This window comes from Dipodomys spectabilis, unplaced genomic scaffold (genome assembly GCF_019054845.1).
Source record: "Dipodomys spectabilis isolate Male_0828 unplaced genomic scaffold, ASM1905484v1 ptg000512l, whole genome shotgun sequence".
NCBI lineage: Eukaryota > Metazoa > Chordata > Mammalia > Rodentia > Heteromyidae > Dipodomys > Dipodomys spectabilis.
In genome coordinates, this window is record NW_024871189.1 from 896,166 (window position 1) to 910,207 (window position 14,042).

Below are 14,042 nucleotides of genomic sequence, written 5' to 3' on the forward strand. Positions count from 1 at the left end.
AACCTAGTATATGGGCATTTTGGTGTCTGTTCCCCAGACCAGCTCCTTCCAGAAACCCTGGCCCTGCCTCGGCCCTGCCTCCCCACCAGGGTCCCGCGTGTGCCCTGCCGCCGTGGCTGCAGTCAGTCACCTGCACACAGCAGGGCCAGGCCACGGCAGGGCAGTGTATCTGAACTGGATCCCAGGCCTCCAGACCTCCCACGTCTGAGATCTGACAGCCAAGTGTAACCCGAAGTGAGTCCTTCCCCATTTTAGGGCTCCGCGTACTCGGGCGGTATCTCAGCTCACACTCGGCCACTTGCTGGAGAGCATCTGGCTCTCCTGAACAGTCCAGCCTAGTGCTGACTTCTGCCTCTCAGCAGGTGAGTCCTGCTGAGTGCAGGCATCTCCACAGCACCCCAGGGTGGTTTCCAGCCCTGTGTGTGAGACCCAAGCCCCTGCCATCCCCCAGCTCATAGCAAGGGGCTCTTCTTGGGCAGTGTCTCCGCCACATCTCCACGTTGCGTCAGTGCCATTTTGTTCTCACATTTCTGTGAAGTGGTTCTTGCTGAGGTGTGCGGTGAGCAGCCCTGCCTGCCCTTCCGCCTCGCCCCATCCCTCCTCCTCACATTCCCCGTGCTCAGGGTGGACAGTGCGCAGAGAGGGTGTGCCGGCCTGTGTCCAGAGCCCACCGTGCTGCCCCCCTCCTGCTGCCCTGGCGGTGTGCCCAGCGTGCATGCAGTGCCACACTCCATTGAGCTCCATCCGCCAAGGCTCTGCTCCAGGCCTGTCACTCTGATTCTGTCAGAGACAGGCATGCAAGACTGCTTCTGTTTGGGGACCTCACAGAGAGGTGTGGCAGCCTCCAGCCTGCGGCTCAGCATGGAAATCTTGTTCTGAGGGTCCTGAGCCTCAGAGCCAGGACCAGCGTTTTCACAGCTCTACCAGTGACAGCATTTTGAAAACCCGTCTCCATGGCAACCAGTCCCAGGTAGAGCTGCTGCCGGGGCAGGAGGGCGCCAAAGGCCAGCAGCAGCGGGGAACTAGCCTCTGCCACCCTCAGTGCCGAACCCTGCCCTGCAGCACCCAGGACTCCCTGCCAGTCCAGGGGAACCTCTAACCCTTCCCAAGAGTCAAACTTTGCACCCTGTCGCAGGGTGCAGCTCGGAGGCCCTGCAGCTGTGGCTCCTGGGAGGTCCGGGTTTGCGTGATGCAATCACAGGGCCTTGGCTGAAAGGAGCGCAGGCCCACTGTTAACGCTGGCCAGGAGGCAGCCAGGGGAGCCCCTCTCCCTGCTTCCGCAAGACTAGGACATTTCTGCCAGAAAACGGCAGTGAGGATGAGCAGATGGGTGTGCAATGTCACGTGACGGCCAGCCCCTGGGAAGCCCCGCGAGAAGGACTGGCGTGCCACGGGTGCCCGGGGCCCCGCCAGAAGGCCGCTGGCCTCGAACGGCCCAGGCTCCCACCCCGGCCTGCCACCTTCGCCCCCACGGGAGTGGCCCTGGGACTGAGGGCGCCGCGCTTGTGGGGAGCCGCGGGCGACCATAGCACTGCAGGGCCCAGGAAGCCGGCGGGTGGAGCGGGTTGTGGTGGTTTCCCTAAAGCCCCTCTGAGCCCTGGTTCAGCCCTGGAGAGGTGAATATCACCCAGTCACCAGGGCAGGAAGGGGTCTCAACAGAGGGACAGACAGAAATCCTGAGCCTTAGGAATTGTTTCCAAGGGGAGCTCAAAGGTTCTCGGCCACCCACGCCCAATGGGAAGGCGTGACCCCACTCTGCTGACCCCTGGAGACTGAGGACCGCGGCTCTCTCCTCCAGTGAGGTTCCTGGGCCCGCTGGGGCTCCAGAGTTTAGACTTGGCCACAGCCCCAAGCAATTTCCCTCCATCATATGCTGTTCAGAAAGCGGTGGCCGCTGCTCGGAAAAAATCAATCCCAGAACGTTTGTTATGGTCTTTTATTACTTCCAGTCTAGACACGAAAATCAGCCTTCCGTAGTCAGAGCTCTGCGCGTAGCAGGCAGCTCTTCAGCCCGCAGTTCAGCCCTCCCAGCTCCTGCCGCCCCCGGGCAGGACCCGTGTCCTCACTCAGCCCTGTGGAAGTTCCGTTTTAGAGAGGGCAGACTTAAAAGCAAGACAGCGGGACTGGGAATGTGGCTCAATCGTAGAGTGCTTGCGTAGCAGGCATGAAGCTTCAGTACCACATACACAGAAAAGGCTGAAAATGGCGCTGTGGCTCAAGTGGTAGAGCACTAGCCATGAGCAAAAGAAGCTCAGAGACAGCGCCCAGGCCTTGAGTTCAAGCCCCAGGACTGGCAAAAAAAAGAGAGAGAGAGAGAGAGAGAGAGACAACCATGTGATAGAAACCCTACAGTGGCCAAACCCTAAAAAGAAGTGAAATAAAGGTGTAATTCATTATCAGTTTTGGTTTTGCCAGTGAGTAATGCTGTCTGTTGAAGTCAGAGACGGTGAATAGTGACATAAAAGTCAATTACAAGAAAGGCAGCACGATGCTGTAAATTCCCCAGAGCTGGCGGTGATAGCTACCCACATCGCCCTCTGCGCCCCACACTGCGCCAGGCCTTCTGGTGGGCTCTCCGGAGACCCTGACCCTGGCCACCTGCCCCTCAGCCTCGGCATCTGTCACCCCCACCTAATGCATGACGCCTCCGTTTGCACAGCTTCAATAGGGCAGAGCTGGGACCCCCCACCCCCACCCCGGCTGGCCCCCACCCCTGTCGGATTTAGGGGCGCTCGGCATCTGTGTGTGAGTCTAGACCTCGTTCCTCACGCTGCTCCTGCCCTCCTCCCCTCGCGGGCATGACTCCTTCCTGTCCCTTGCCCCGCTGTGCTGTGTGACCAGGGTCTGCCGGCTGAGTCAAGCCGCTTTACCGGCAGCATCAACACCTTCACAGCTCCGTGCACCCGGCAGGCGCGCCTCGCAGGAAGCCGCTCCCATGCGTCACTCGGCCGAGGACGCCGCCAGCCTGGAAATATGAGAGGCGGAAGGGGTCTGAGGCGCTCATTGTTGGAGCGCTGGCTGTTGGTGGAGGGCATTCCCAGCTCCGTCCCAGGGGCTGCTTCATTTCTTTTTAAGTGAGGCAGAACGCACCCTGCTTCCTTCTCCGGCCACGCCCCCTGCCCTGCCCCCATCCTCTTGAAGATACGGCTGCTGCTCCCCCCCCCCCCCCCCCCCGCGCCCCCGTTGCACAGAGCCCGGCCCCGTACGTAGGCATCCACTGGAGCAGGAAAGGAGCCTAGAGGGGAGTTTGCCCCTGAGACCTGGGTTGCTTCCACCACAGTTTCCTCAGACTTTGTTCATCAGTCTGGGGTTGCGTTCGAGGCTTCTGTTCTGTGGCTGAGTTGCGGCAGCACAGGAGAACAATGGGTGGACATACAGGGATTTTATTGGGCAGCTGTGCTGCCAATCAGGCTGGAGGGCTTGGCAGGGCATCTCACGTCACTGAAGTGGAGGTCGGCCCCGAGCCTCGTCTCCTGACCCACGTGGCCCCTGGCTCCCGAGAGCGGGGCTGTGTGCATGGGGCAGCGCAGGGCCCCCGCAGCGGAGCGCACCATACAAGCACCATTTATAGGACTTGGAGTCACTGCCACTGGAGCCATCACCCCCAGAGGTGCTTTTCTTAGGACTCCCCCTGTGACACTGGCTCTCCTGGCCCGGCTTAGATGGAACACAGGTGGCACTGAGCATTCACTCACCCACACTGGCCTCTGACCCTCTGAGCAGCCTCTTCAGAGGCTCCTCGTTCCTTCTTTGCCTCCCCCATCCAGCATGGCATGCCCAGCACCACAGCCCCTGGCTCCAGCAGCTCCCAGGCAGGACCCCTGACGCTGAGTGTGCAGGCTGCGTGGGATTGGATATCTGGGTCCAGTTGTGCCGTTCCAGAGGCTCTGTGTTAAGGCTTCATGCATTCTCCAAAACTTCTCAGCACTCCTTTGCTTCCCCTTCAAAGCCAGGCCCTGTCCTGGAAACAGCGGGCAGCAGTGCACTCTGGCCTCTAGCCTCTGCTCTGCCAGAGGCAGCTCCCGCCTTTGAGCCGTCAGGATCCTCACTAGGATTTCTGCAGTCAGCTGAGCCCCTGGCAGACCTGCCCCGCCTGTTTGCCTGCCCTGTGCAACCCTGAGCCTTGCACTGAGGGCTGTGGACAAGTGGGGAGCCTCTGGGGCGGAGGGCCTGTCGTGTGCCACTTGCATGCTTTCCTGGGAGCTCAGAACATTGCCAGTGTGTGGGGACCAGAGGAGCCCAGGAAGGCTCAGGGCACACGCTGATTGCACGAGGGCTGTGACAGAGCCCTGTACCCCACACACCTGGCATGCAGTGGGGGGGAGGGTGGCCCCTGGGAACCTTGTTATTGTTTGGGATAGAGTATGGATATAACTAGATAGAGATAGATAGATACTACTCTGGCTCATCAGTCTGGCATCTTCTGCCTCAGCCTCCTGATTGCTGAAGTGCTAGGTGTGCTGCACCCAGGACCAAGTGGTGCTCTCCAGCCAGCTACTGTGTACCAAATGCAAATCCTAACCTTTTCTAGTCAGTTTTCTTGTTAGAAATATCTAGCCTCAGACGATGAGACCTGTAAAACCAAGGCTGTCTGCTCCTAGCCTATTACAGGGTAATGAGCTGGGCAGCTTCCTGTGCAGCCCCAGCTTATTAACACACCCCTCCTCATCCCCAGCTTATTAGCACACCCTGCCTGATGCTGAGATCATAGTGGACCCCTCCTGATGCTGAGATCAGATCAGTGGTGCACCCCTGCTGATGCTGATGTTAGATGTCACAAAATAAAGCTACTCCGAAGCTGCCAACCCATGCTACTAAAATGTTTCTCTTTCTTAGGTGTTTCTTTCAATAGTGTCTACACTCAGATTTGGAGAGTCTTATTGCATCTGGCGGCTGATCCCTATCCAGATGTTTCTGATTTGGCCATGAAGGTGCTCAACAGCATCGCCTACAAGGTATGTGTTCCCAGCGGTGTCCCCTGGGGCCCTAGCATCTCTGGTTTTAAGTAGTGGATACTCAACAAGCTCTCGGCACATTAAAGGCTGCACACCATGGCTTTAAAAGTTCATGAATAAAATGGAGTTCCAACAGACATCGCTCATCTAGAGGTTCATAGTAGTGTCTGAGCTACATCTAGGTGTAGCATCTTCAGGGGCATTATTCTGTGTGGCCTTCCCCCTCCGCAGGGTCTGTAGTGATGTCATTGGCCCTGTTCTTGGCTCTTGTTCATGACAGTCTCACTGAAGGAGACTTGGGTTTGGTTTTGGTTTGGCTTTTTTCCTGCTGCTTTTCCATACTAATTTTTTTTTTCAAATTGTGAACTGTTTTGTTTCTTCTTCCACAATCATCTGTAAATTAAGGTGAAGGCTTAAAACCAACGATGGGGCAAGTAAATAATTAAAACTTTCTGATTTGTATAAGCATCACTCGGAAGATTTGCCTTTACAAGAACTTTCCAGAGGCTTTTTAAAATTTGAGTTCCATATGTTTCAGTTGCTTACATCAATACTTTCGGGCAGAATCAGCAGATGAGAGCATTGCTTTCAGGCTTTTCCTATTTTAGAAGACAGAGTAGGGGCTGGGAAGGTGGCTCAGTGGTAGAGTGCTTGCCATGCATGCATGAGGCCCTGGGTTCGATTCCTCAGCACCACATAAGCAGAAAAGGCCAGAAGTGGCTCAGTGGCTCAAATGGTAGAATGCTAGCCTTGAGCTGAATTGCTGAGGGACAGCGCCCAGGCCCAGAGCTCAGGCCCCATGACTGACAAAAAAAAAAAGTACATCCAAACCTGAATTCATATGTATGTATGTGCACGCACGTGTGTGTGCATGTGCACTTGTGCATACATACTGGCCATGGGTTTTGAACTTGGGACCGAGACATTGTCCTTGAGTTTCTTTTGCTCAGGACTAATGCTCTACCACACTGAGTTACAGCTCCACTTCTAGATTTTTTTTTTCTGGTAGTTTATTGAAGATCAGAGTCTCATGGACTTTCCTGCCCAGGCTGACTTCAAACCACAATCCTCAGGTCTCAGCCTTGTGAGTAGCATTACAAGCATCAGCCACCACTGCCAGCCAAATCTGAGTTCTTAATCTTGTCTCTAAATCTGTTCCTGCTGTTCGTGTCCATAGTCACTCCTGTCATTGGTATCTTCTCCGTTACCATCGTCCCACTATACCCCATTACACCTTCCCAAGTCCTATTGGCTGTGCCTTCAGAATACAATTCAGGTGTATCTGGTTCTCTTGCCATGACTACCATCCCCAGTGAGCCACCTTCTCTCTCCACCCCTGCAGCAAAAGCCTCTTGTTTGGTCTTACCATTTCCTCTTTCCTCCCAATGATCTAAAGTGATCCCGCCACACCATCCGTCACCCGGTTGATCGGCAGTGTTGATTCGGCTGATGTGGCTGGCTAGGCCCTTCCTCCCTCCAGCTCCATGTGAGTCCCTCCCGAAGCCATGTGCTGGGTCAGAGAGGTTACCACCCCTGTAGAGGAGGACCGGTCTTCGGTCAAAGGTATACGGGTGGCTGCACTCCTGCTAGAACCTGCAAGCAGGCGTCACAGTGTTTTTACTGGTGGTCACTCTTACTTTCTGGCTCCCTTCTGTTCCGCGTGGGGCTTCTGAACGCAGGGCCGCCCACTTGCTTAGTTTGCTGGCTGTGCTGGCTCTCGACTTGAACTTTAGTCCTTCTTGAGCCATACCTTCAGTCTATCGCCCTTTTTCATTTTATTGCATGTATGTATATATTTTTGCATATTATATTTTTTATTTTATATATATACATGTGTATATATATTTCATTTCACTTTATATACTTTTTTTTTTTCTGATCCTGGGGCTTGCGCTCAGCCTGGGCACTGTCTCTGAGCCTCTTTATGTTCAAGGCTAGTGCTCTACCACTTGAGCCACAGCACTATTTCTAGCTTTTTTAATTTGGTGAGTAATTTTTTTTTTGGGGGGTCCCATCGTGGGGCCTGAACTCTGGGCCTGGGCGCTGTCCCTCAGCTCTTCAGCTCAAAGCTAGCGCTCTACCATTTGAACCACAACACCACTTCCGGCTTTTTTCTTTTTGCTTATGTGGTGCTGAGGAGTCGAACCCAGGGCCTCAGGCATGCAAGGCAAGTGCTCTACCACTGAGCCAACTTCCCAGCCCTTGTTAAGTAATTTTTTGGAGATAAGAGTCTTACAGACTTGCCTGCCAAGGCTGGCTTCAAACTGCAGTCCTCAGATCTCAGTTTCCTAGGTAGCTAGGATTACAGGCATGAGCCACTGGCAACCAGCTATTTATTTTTTGAACTAGCTTTAAGTACTTGTTCAAAGAAGGTGCCATATAACAAAGCAGTTTATGAATAGGTCTTTGTTGTTGTTGGTGGTGGTGGTGGTGGTTGTGGGCCTTGAACTCTGGGCCTAGGTGCTATCCCTCAGCTCTTCAGCTCAAGGCTAACCCCCTACCACTTGAGCCACAGCACCACTTCCAGTTTTCTGGTGGCTTATTGGAGATAAGAGTCTCATGGACTTTTCTGCCCAGGCTGGCTTTGAACCGCGATCCTCAGATCTCAGTCCCCTGAGTAGCTAGGATTAGAGGCGTGAGCCACCGGCGCCCGGCTGCACAATATGTCTTGATCAGTGTCACCCCTTCAGTGTTTTTACCCCTTCCCTTGTCTTTCTTAATTTTATGGTAGATACAGTGAGTTCTTCCTCCCTGTATCCGTCTTCCCCTTTCCCCTTGGCCCGAGTCCTGTTTCCTGGGGTTGATTTTACTGGGCTTTGACTTAGTCTATCTAGAAGATTATAGCGTTTGAGCTCTCCATAGAGGCTGCTGTGCTTCATTTAACTCATTTCACTTGACATGCCACTTGCGTAGTCACTTAAAGATTAATAGGTACATTCTAGCTGCCACAAATGAGGGGAACCAGGGACCTTTGTTTTTCTAGGTCTAGCTTGCTTCACTTAGTTTAATTTTTTCCCAGCCTTTCCATTTCCGTACAAATGGTATAATCTTTTTAAAAGATGAATAAAATTCCAATGTGTATATATACCACATTTTCCATTCCTCCATTATGGCATCTGGACCGATTCTAATTAATTAAGGTACAAATGCAGGCCATTAATTTTAGTCCTGTGTTCTTCGAAGATTATAAACCAGCTTCCCCCATCCTCTTTTTTTGTGCCGGTCCTGCAGCTTGAACTCGGGCTGGGGCTCTGTCCATGAACTTTTATACTCAAGTCCAGGCTCTACCACTTCCAAGTTTGGGGTGGTTCTTTGGAGATACGAGTCTCATGGACCTTACCTGGCTGGCTTTGAACTGCAATCCTCAGGTCTCAGCCTCCTGTCTAGCTAGGATTATAGGTGTGAGCCACTGGCAACCAGTTCCCAGTGTTCTTGTTAAGTTCTAGAATTTTCCCCTCAGTTTTCTTTTCCTACCTGTGGATTGTCACTCTGGTGAACAGACTGTCATTCAGATTTCAGGGCCCCTTCCTGGTGGAGTAGTCCTCCCCCCGGTCCACACCCCACACACACCAACTGCCCCGCCTCCCTGGGGCCCAACGCTGTGCACTCTTTCCCTGAGTGCTGCCTCCCTCCTCCCATCTCCCCCCCCCACCCTGGTCCTCCCATCTCCCCTCCCCCCCCCCCCAGCCCTGGGTTTCCCGGGCACTGGCTGAAATCCGCTGGCAGGCCACAAGCTGGGATCATTGTTCCCTTACACAGGCCCATCCAGCGTCTGAAACAGGCATCTCCTGTGCTTGGTTTGTCTTTCTGGTTTTCCTTTTTTTGTTTTTTTTTTGTTTTTTGTTTTTTGTTTTTTGGGGGGGGGGGTCTGGTCGTGGTGCTTGAACTCTGGGCCTGGGCGCTGTCCCTCAGCTCTTCAGCTCAAGGCTAGTGCTCTACCACTTGAGCCACAGTGCCACTTCTGGCTTTTTTCTTTTTGCTTATGTGGTGCTGAGGAATCGAACCCAGGGCCTCATGCATGCAAGGCAAGTGCTCTACCACTGAGCCACCTTCCCAACCCCATCTTTCTGGTTTTCTTACGTGTGGAACTAGACATCATTCCTTATCAGAATCGTAACGGCTTGATAGAAGTTCAAGCATGCAGGAGGTACGCAGGGGAAACTGCTCCTGGTGCTCCCTCACACTCCTCTGAACCATCACATCGGCCACGTCCCCAGGGCCACTCAGTCCAGGAGGCGGGAGCTCCCGCCCTCCGGTGTCTGTTCTATCCCTACCCCATAACAGTAACAGTTTTAAAATGCTACGGCATTCCATCTCCCCTTTCTCGTTAAAGCAGCAATAATACTAGTAACTTCCAAGTATTTTAAACTCAAGAGATGTGGCCACATAAATGGTCTTCGGTCGCAGGTAGATGTGGTGTCCGCCAGTGCTGACCTGGCCAGTAGAACTTACGCTGGCCCTCTTGGGACAAGCCAGACTCTTGGGGCTGCCCATCCCCCACTTGCGTGGCCATCCTCTGAGGCGCTACAGTGGCACTTGGGAGACACAGCCTCGGGTGGGCGTCCAGGCGGTCTGCTGTCAGGTGACCCCAGCCTATGGAAAAAGGCTGCTCAGCCAGGTTCACATTTGCACTGCTTAATGAAAATGAACAAGTGACCCAAATTATCTGCGTTTTCAACTAAGAACCGTTGGAAAGAATAGGATTGACTTAAACAGAAAATGATTTTTATTTATTTTTATTTATTTTTATTTTTTATTGTAAAGATACTATACAGAGGGTTACAGCTACATGAGCAAGGTAATGAGTACACTTCCTATTGAGCATTGTTACCCCTCCATTGTTTTCCCCCTACCTTCCCCGAGGTTCTTTTTTTTTTTTTAAATTGTGATTAAGTGATTACATAATTTCCCAAATTTCAGAGTATTGTGGAATAATGATGCTCATTTAAAGTCACAAGCTCATTCTAACTTTCCTGGAGCAAATTGTCTATCACAGTCTATAACATATAACGGTGTACATATATGCACCATACATGTGATCAGCAGCATGGGGATATTTAGTAGTGGTTCGACCAGATGAGTGGGAGTTCTTTGTTTCTTAAGTCCTATTAATTTTGTCGTATCACCTAACATTTTGGATTTAGCATCCACTTATCAGGGAGACCGTGTACCGTTTGTCTCTTTGCTCTTGGCTTACCTCCCTCAACATGATTCCTTCTAGCTCCATCCATTTCCCTGTAAATGCCATTATTTTGTCATTTCTAATGGCTGCATAATATTCCATTGTGTATAGATACCACAATTTTTGGATCCATTCATCTGTGGTGGGGCACCTAGGTTGTTTCCATATCCTAGCTATTGTGAACAGTGCTGCAATAAACATGGAGGTGCACGTGTCCTTCTATATTGGTTCCTGTTGTTCAGGGTAGATGCCTAGAAGTGGTATGACTGGGTCGTAAGGGAGGTCAATCTTTAGCTTTCTAAGGACCCTCCAGACTGCTTTCCAAAGTGGTTGTATAAGTGTACATTCCCACCAGTAGTGTAATAGGGTTCCTCTTTCTCCACATCCCCTCCAGCATTTGTTGTCGGCTGTTTGTGGATGTGGGACACTCTGACTGGGGTAAGGTGGTATCTCAGGGTTGTCTTTATTTGCATTTCCTTCACCACCAGGGATGATGAACATTTCCTCATGTGTTTCTTTGCCATTTTTATTTCTTCATCTGAGAAGTCCCTCTTTAGTTCCCTTGCCCATTTAGTAATTGGTTTGTTAGGTTTGGGAGGGATTAGTTTCTTGAGTTCCCTGTATATACAGGATGTTAACCCCTTGTCTGATATACTGCTGGTAAATACTTTTTCCAAATTAGTTGGTTGTCAGAAAATGATTTTTTATTATATTTTAATTTCCTATTTGGAGCAAGCCTGTCATTAGCACGCCTGTCATTCCAGTGCTCAGAAGGCTGAGGCAGGAGAGTTGTGAGTTCAAGGACAACCCAGGCAGCGTAGCAAGATCTCGAAGTAAGAGCCACAACAAAGGAAGCCTTGCCACTGATACCCAGCCTGCCTTGCCTTTAGCCCCCCGGCTGGTCCCCGAGTGCCGGCATGAACGCAGGAGGAGGCAGAAGCCTTGCCTCTCGCCCCCCCCCCCCCTCCCCCCCGGCTGTCCCCTAGTGCCGGCATGAACTCTGGAGGAAGCGGATTTGCTCTGGCTTGTGGTTTCAGAGGTTTCCATCATGGCAGCCAGGAAACGGATTCTGTGCTAGTGGCTTCTCCCTTCTTCCTCTCCTGCTCCCTCTGAGCCCCAGCCTGTCCGATGGTGCTGCCCGTGCTCAGGTCCCCTCGGGTGTGCTTGCCTAATGGCTGAGGTATCAGTCATAGACCGAAGCCCTGAGTTCAGGCTCCAGTGTCACCAAAAATCAGATTAATCATCATACCCACATGTTTCTTCTAAAACCATATTAAGCAGGCACTAGTGGCTCACGCCTATAATCCTGGCTACTCGGGAGGCTGAGATCGGAGGATTGTGGTTCAGAGCCAGCCCAGACAGGAAAGTCTTTGAACTCTTATCTCCAGTAAACCACTAGAAAATTGGAAATGGTGCTGTGGCTCAAGTGATACAATGCTAGCCTTGAGCTGAAGAGCTCAGGGACAGTGCCCAGGCCCAGAGTTCAAGCCCCACAACAATTAAAAAAAAAAAAAAAAGTCACATGAATCCATAGCATTGGGAGCAAATGAACAGCACCATGTCTGAAGCGCCTGGCGTTGAGGGCTCGGGTGGTTTTCCACCCAGCCTCTGTGATTCCTTCCTGGTGCTTTTCTCTGCATTGGGTCAGGCTTGCTGTGTGCTCTTGCGGTTCTGGTTGGAGCCTGGAGGCAGAAGTGGGCCCTGCCACGCCGCTCCTCACCCTCCTCACCCAGCTTTAGCGTCACATTGAGCCTGCGGTCCGGCTTTTGACCGAGTTCACTTTGCCACCCTGAAGAGCTGGCATGGTGCCGCGGCTTCGCCCTCACTGCTGCCCGGTTCTGCGTGCAGCCGTGGGTGTACCTCGGGGTTGGGTGTTCCGGGCAGGCTGCTGCCGGTGGGGAAGGGCTCGTCCACAAACCAGCCCCAATCCGGTGGCCCTGTGGGGGTGGGGGGGGTTGTCAGATTTGCCTGTCTGGGTGCTCCCACATGACAGGGCCTGTGCCAGGAGAGACTGTCCCCAAGCTCTGACCCCTGCCTACATGTCATCTGTCCTCCCGGTCCCCCCTGACGGGGGCTCTGTTTACATCTGCGGATGACCCAAACCTGGATGAGCCAGGCCCGAGGGCATCGGTGCCCCTAAAAACGTCCCCCGCCCCAGGCAGGTCACACCTGCGGCGTCTGAACGGGACAGGAGGAGCGGCACAGCCCGGTGCCTGTGGCACAGCCCGGTGTGTGGGCACGCGGCCCCCAGGCTGTCAGCCGCAGGCCAAGGCAGGCGCCGAGGCCCACGCTGCTTTCCCCAGAGGCGCCCGCCGGGAGCCGGGAGGCCGCGCTGGTGCAGGAGAGGGGGTGGGATTCGTGGAAGTTCCCGTTCCAGCCCGGAAAGCCCTCTGTCTTCCCCATCACCACCCACTGCCTCCAGAAATTTTGAGAAAGCATGTGTTAAACTTCGCCTAAGTTTAAATCCTTCTCTCTTTTAGACTGAAGGAATCACTGGGCTGTCAGATTATGCTGGTAGAATTGGCTGCATGATTTAAATATCAAAGCAAAATCTAGTTCACCAAGAATGTGTATTACTCTTGTAATCAGAATATGAGCATCTGCCGGGCATGGGTGCGTATCTGGGAGAGCTGGGAGGGGCGAGGTAGAGGATTCCAGTCGGAGGTCAGCTCAGGCCAAGTGACAAGACCGGAGGGCACAAGAGAAGGATTCACAGCCCTGGGAGGCTGGCGTTTTAAAGGCCAGGGTCTGGTGGGAAGCATTGCCTCTGGTCGTTGGGTCTCTCTGGCTTCTGTCTGCCACGCTTGTGGGGACAGCGTTCCTCATGGTAAAGCGAAGTTTAGAAACACGAGACCAGAGGGGCCTCGATGCAGAGCCTTCCGGGCCAGACACCGCCTGTCTTCTACATCTGCTGTTCTTCTAGAAGGCTCTCAGAGACCATCCATGGCAGAGGGGTCATTTCCACTAAAAAGCCTCTGGCCCCCTCCTGACCCAGGGCTCTGGTCAGCCCCAGCAGGTGCTCCCCGAGCCCGCGGCCTCATTGCAAAGGCTCACCGATCCCACCAGCCACATCCTCCAGCCTCACCTCCTTGGCTCACAAGGGCTGCCAAGGGCCAGACCTCAAACACTCCCGGGTTCCCGCCTCTCCATCCCCCAGCAGACAGCTCCATTCCAGATCTGCACGGAATCCTGTTAAAACCCCAGATAAAGCCCGTGCCCTCTGGAACGCCGTGTCCAGCCAGCGTGGAACCGGCCACGCACGACTCTGGGAGGCCATGCACAGCCCTGGCCTCCCCGTCCACAGCAGGTGCTCTATACCTGGACTGCGCCCACAAGGCTGAGCGGGCATTCCCCCCCAAGTCGCAGCCCCGGGCCTTTGGATGCAAGGCCAGGCCCACCTTCCCCACCCCGAGCCCCCACAATTTTCACGAGCCCCTTGGGGGGCTCACAGCATAGGAGCAGCACAGTGGTGGCAGCCCCAAGGCCGCCCCAGGGGCCACCTGGCCAGCCACTGTCTGTCCTGACCCTTGGTCCCACTCCGGGCCTCTGGCTGCCTCCCTGGGGCCCCACCCAGCCCCGCTGTGAAAGGCTGAGCTCCTCTCGGCCCTGTGCAGCCGCACACGAAGCTGAGGCATCAGGCCAGGGGCAGAGTGGGCAGGGAGGCGGGCCTGGCCCTGGGGAGGCCCGTCAAGGGAAGGGGTCAGATTGGCCTCCTGCTGTTGTACACGCAGCACCGGTCTTGTGCCCTGTCCTGGCTTTGCTGGTTCTGGAGAGCAGTTTCTAGAAGGATGAATGAATGCCTCATTGCCGGCGCTGTCTTGCCTGCGGCCTCGTTGGCTGCCATTGGGAAGCAATGGAGAAGCAGCCCCCGGCCTCCCCTGGGCCTCTCCGGGGCATCGCCCCAG

General features: G+C 53.9%; 1 protein-coding gene across 2 annotated transcripts in view; it reads left to right on the plus strand.

The window, feature by feature from the left end:
• Positions 1-14,042, plus strand: part of Rptor (regulatory associated protein of MTOR complex 1) — a 313,102-nt gene that overhangs the window by 262,507 nt on the left and 36,553 nt on the right. For both annotated transcript variants that reach the window (XM_042669964.1, XM_042669963.1), the window contains exon 21: positions 4,837-4,955. In XM_042669964.1, the coding sequence (XP_042525898.1) occupies positions 4,837-4,955 (119 nt within the window). The remainder of the gene's footprint in view (positions 1-4,836; positions 4,956-14,042) is intronic.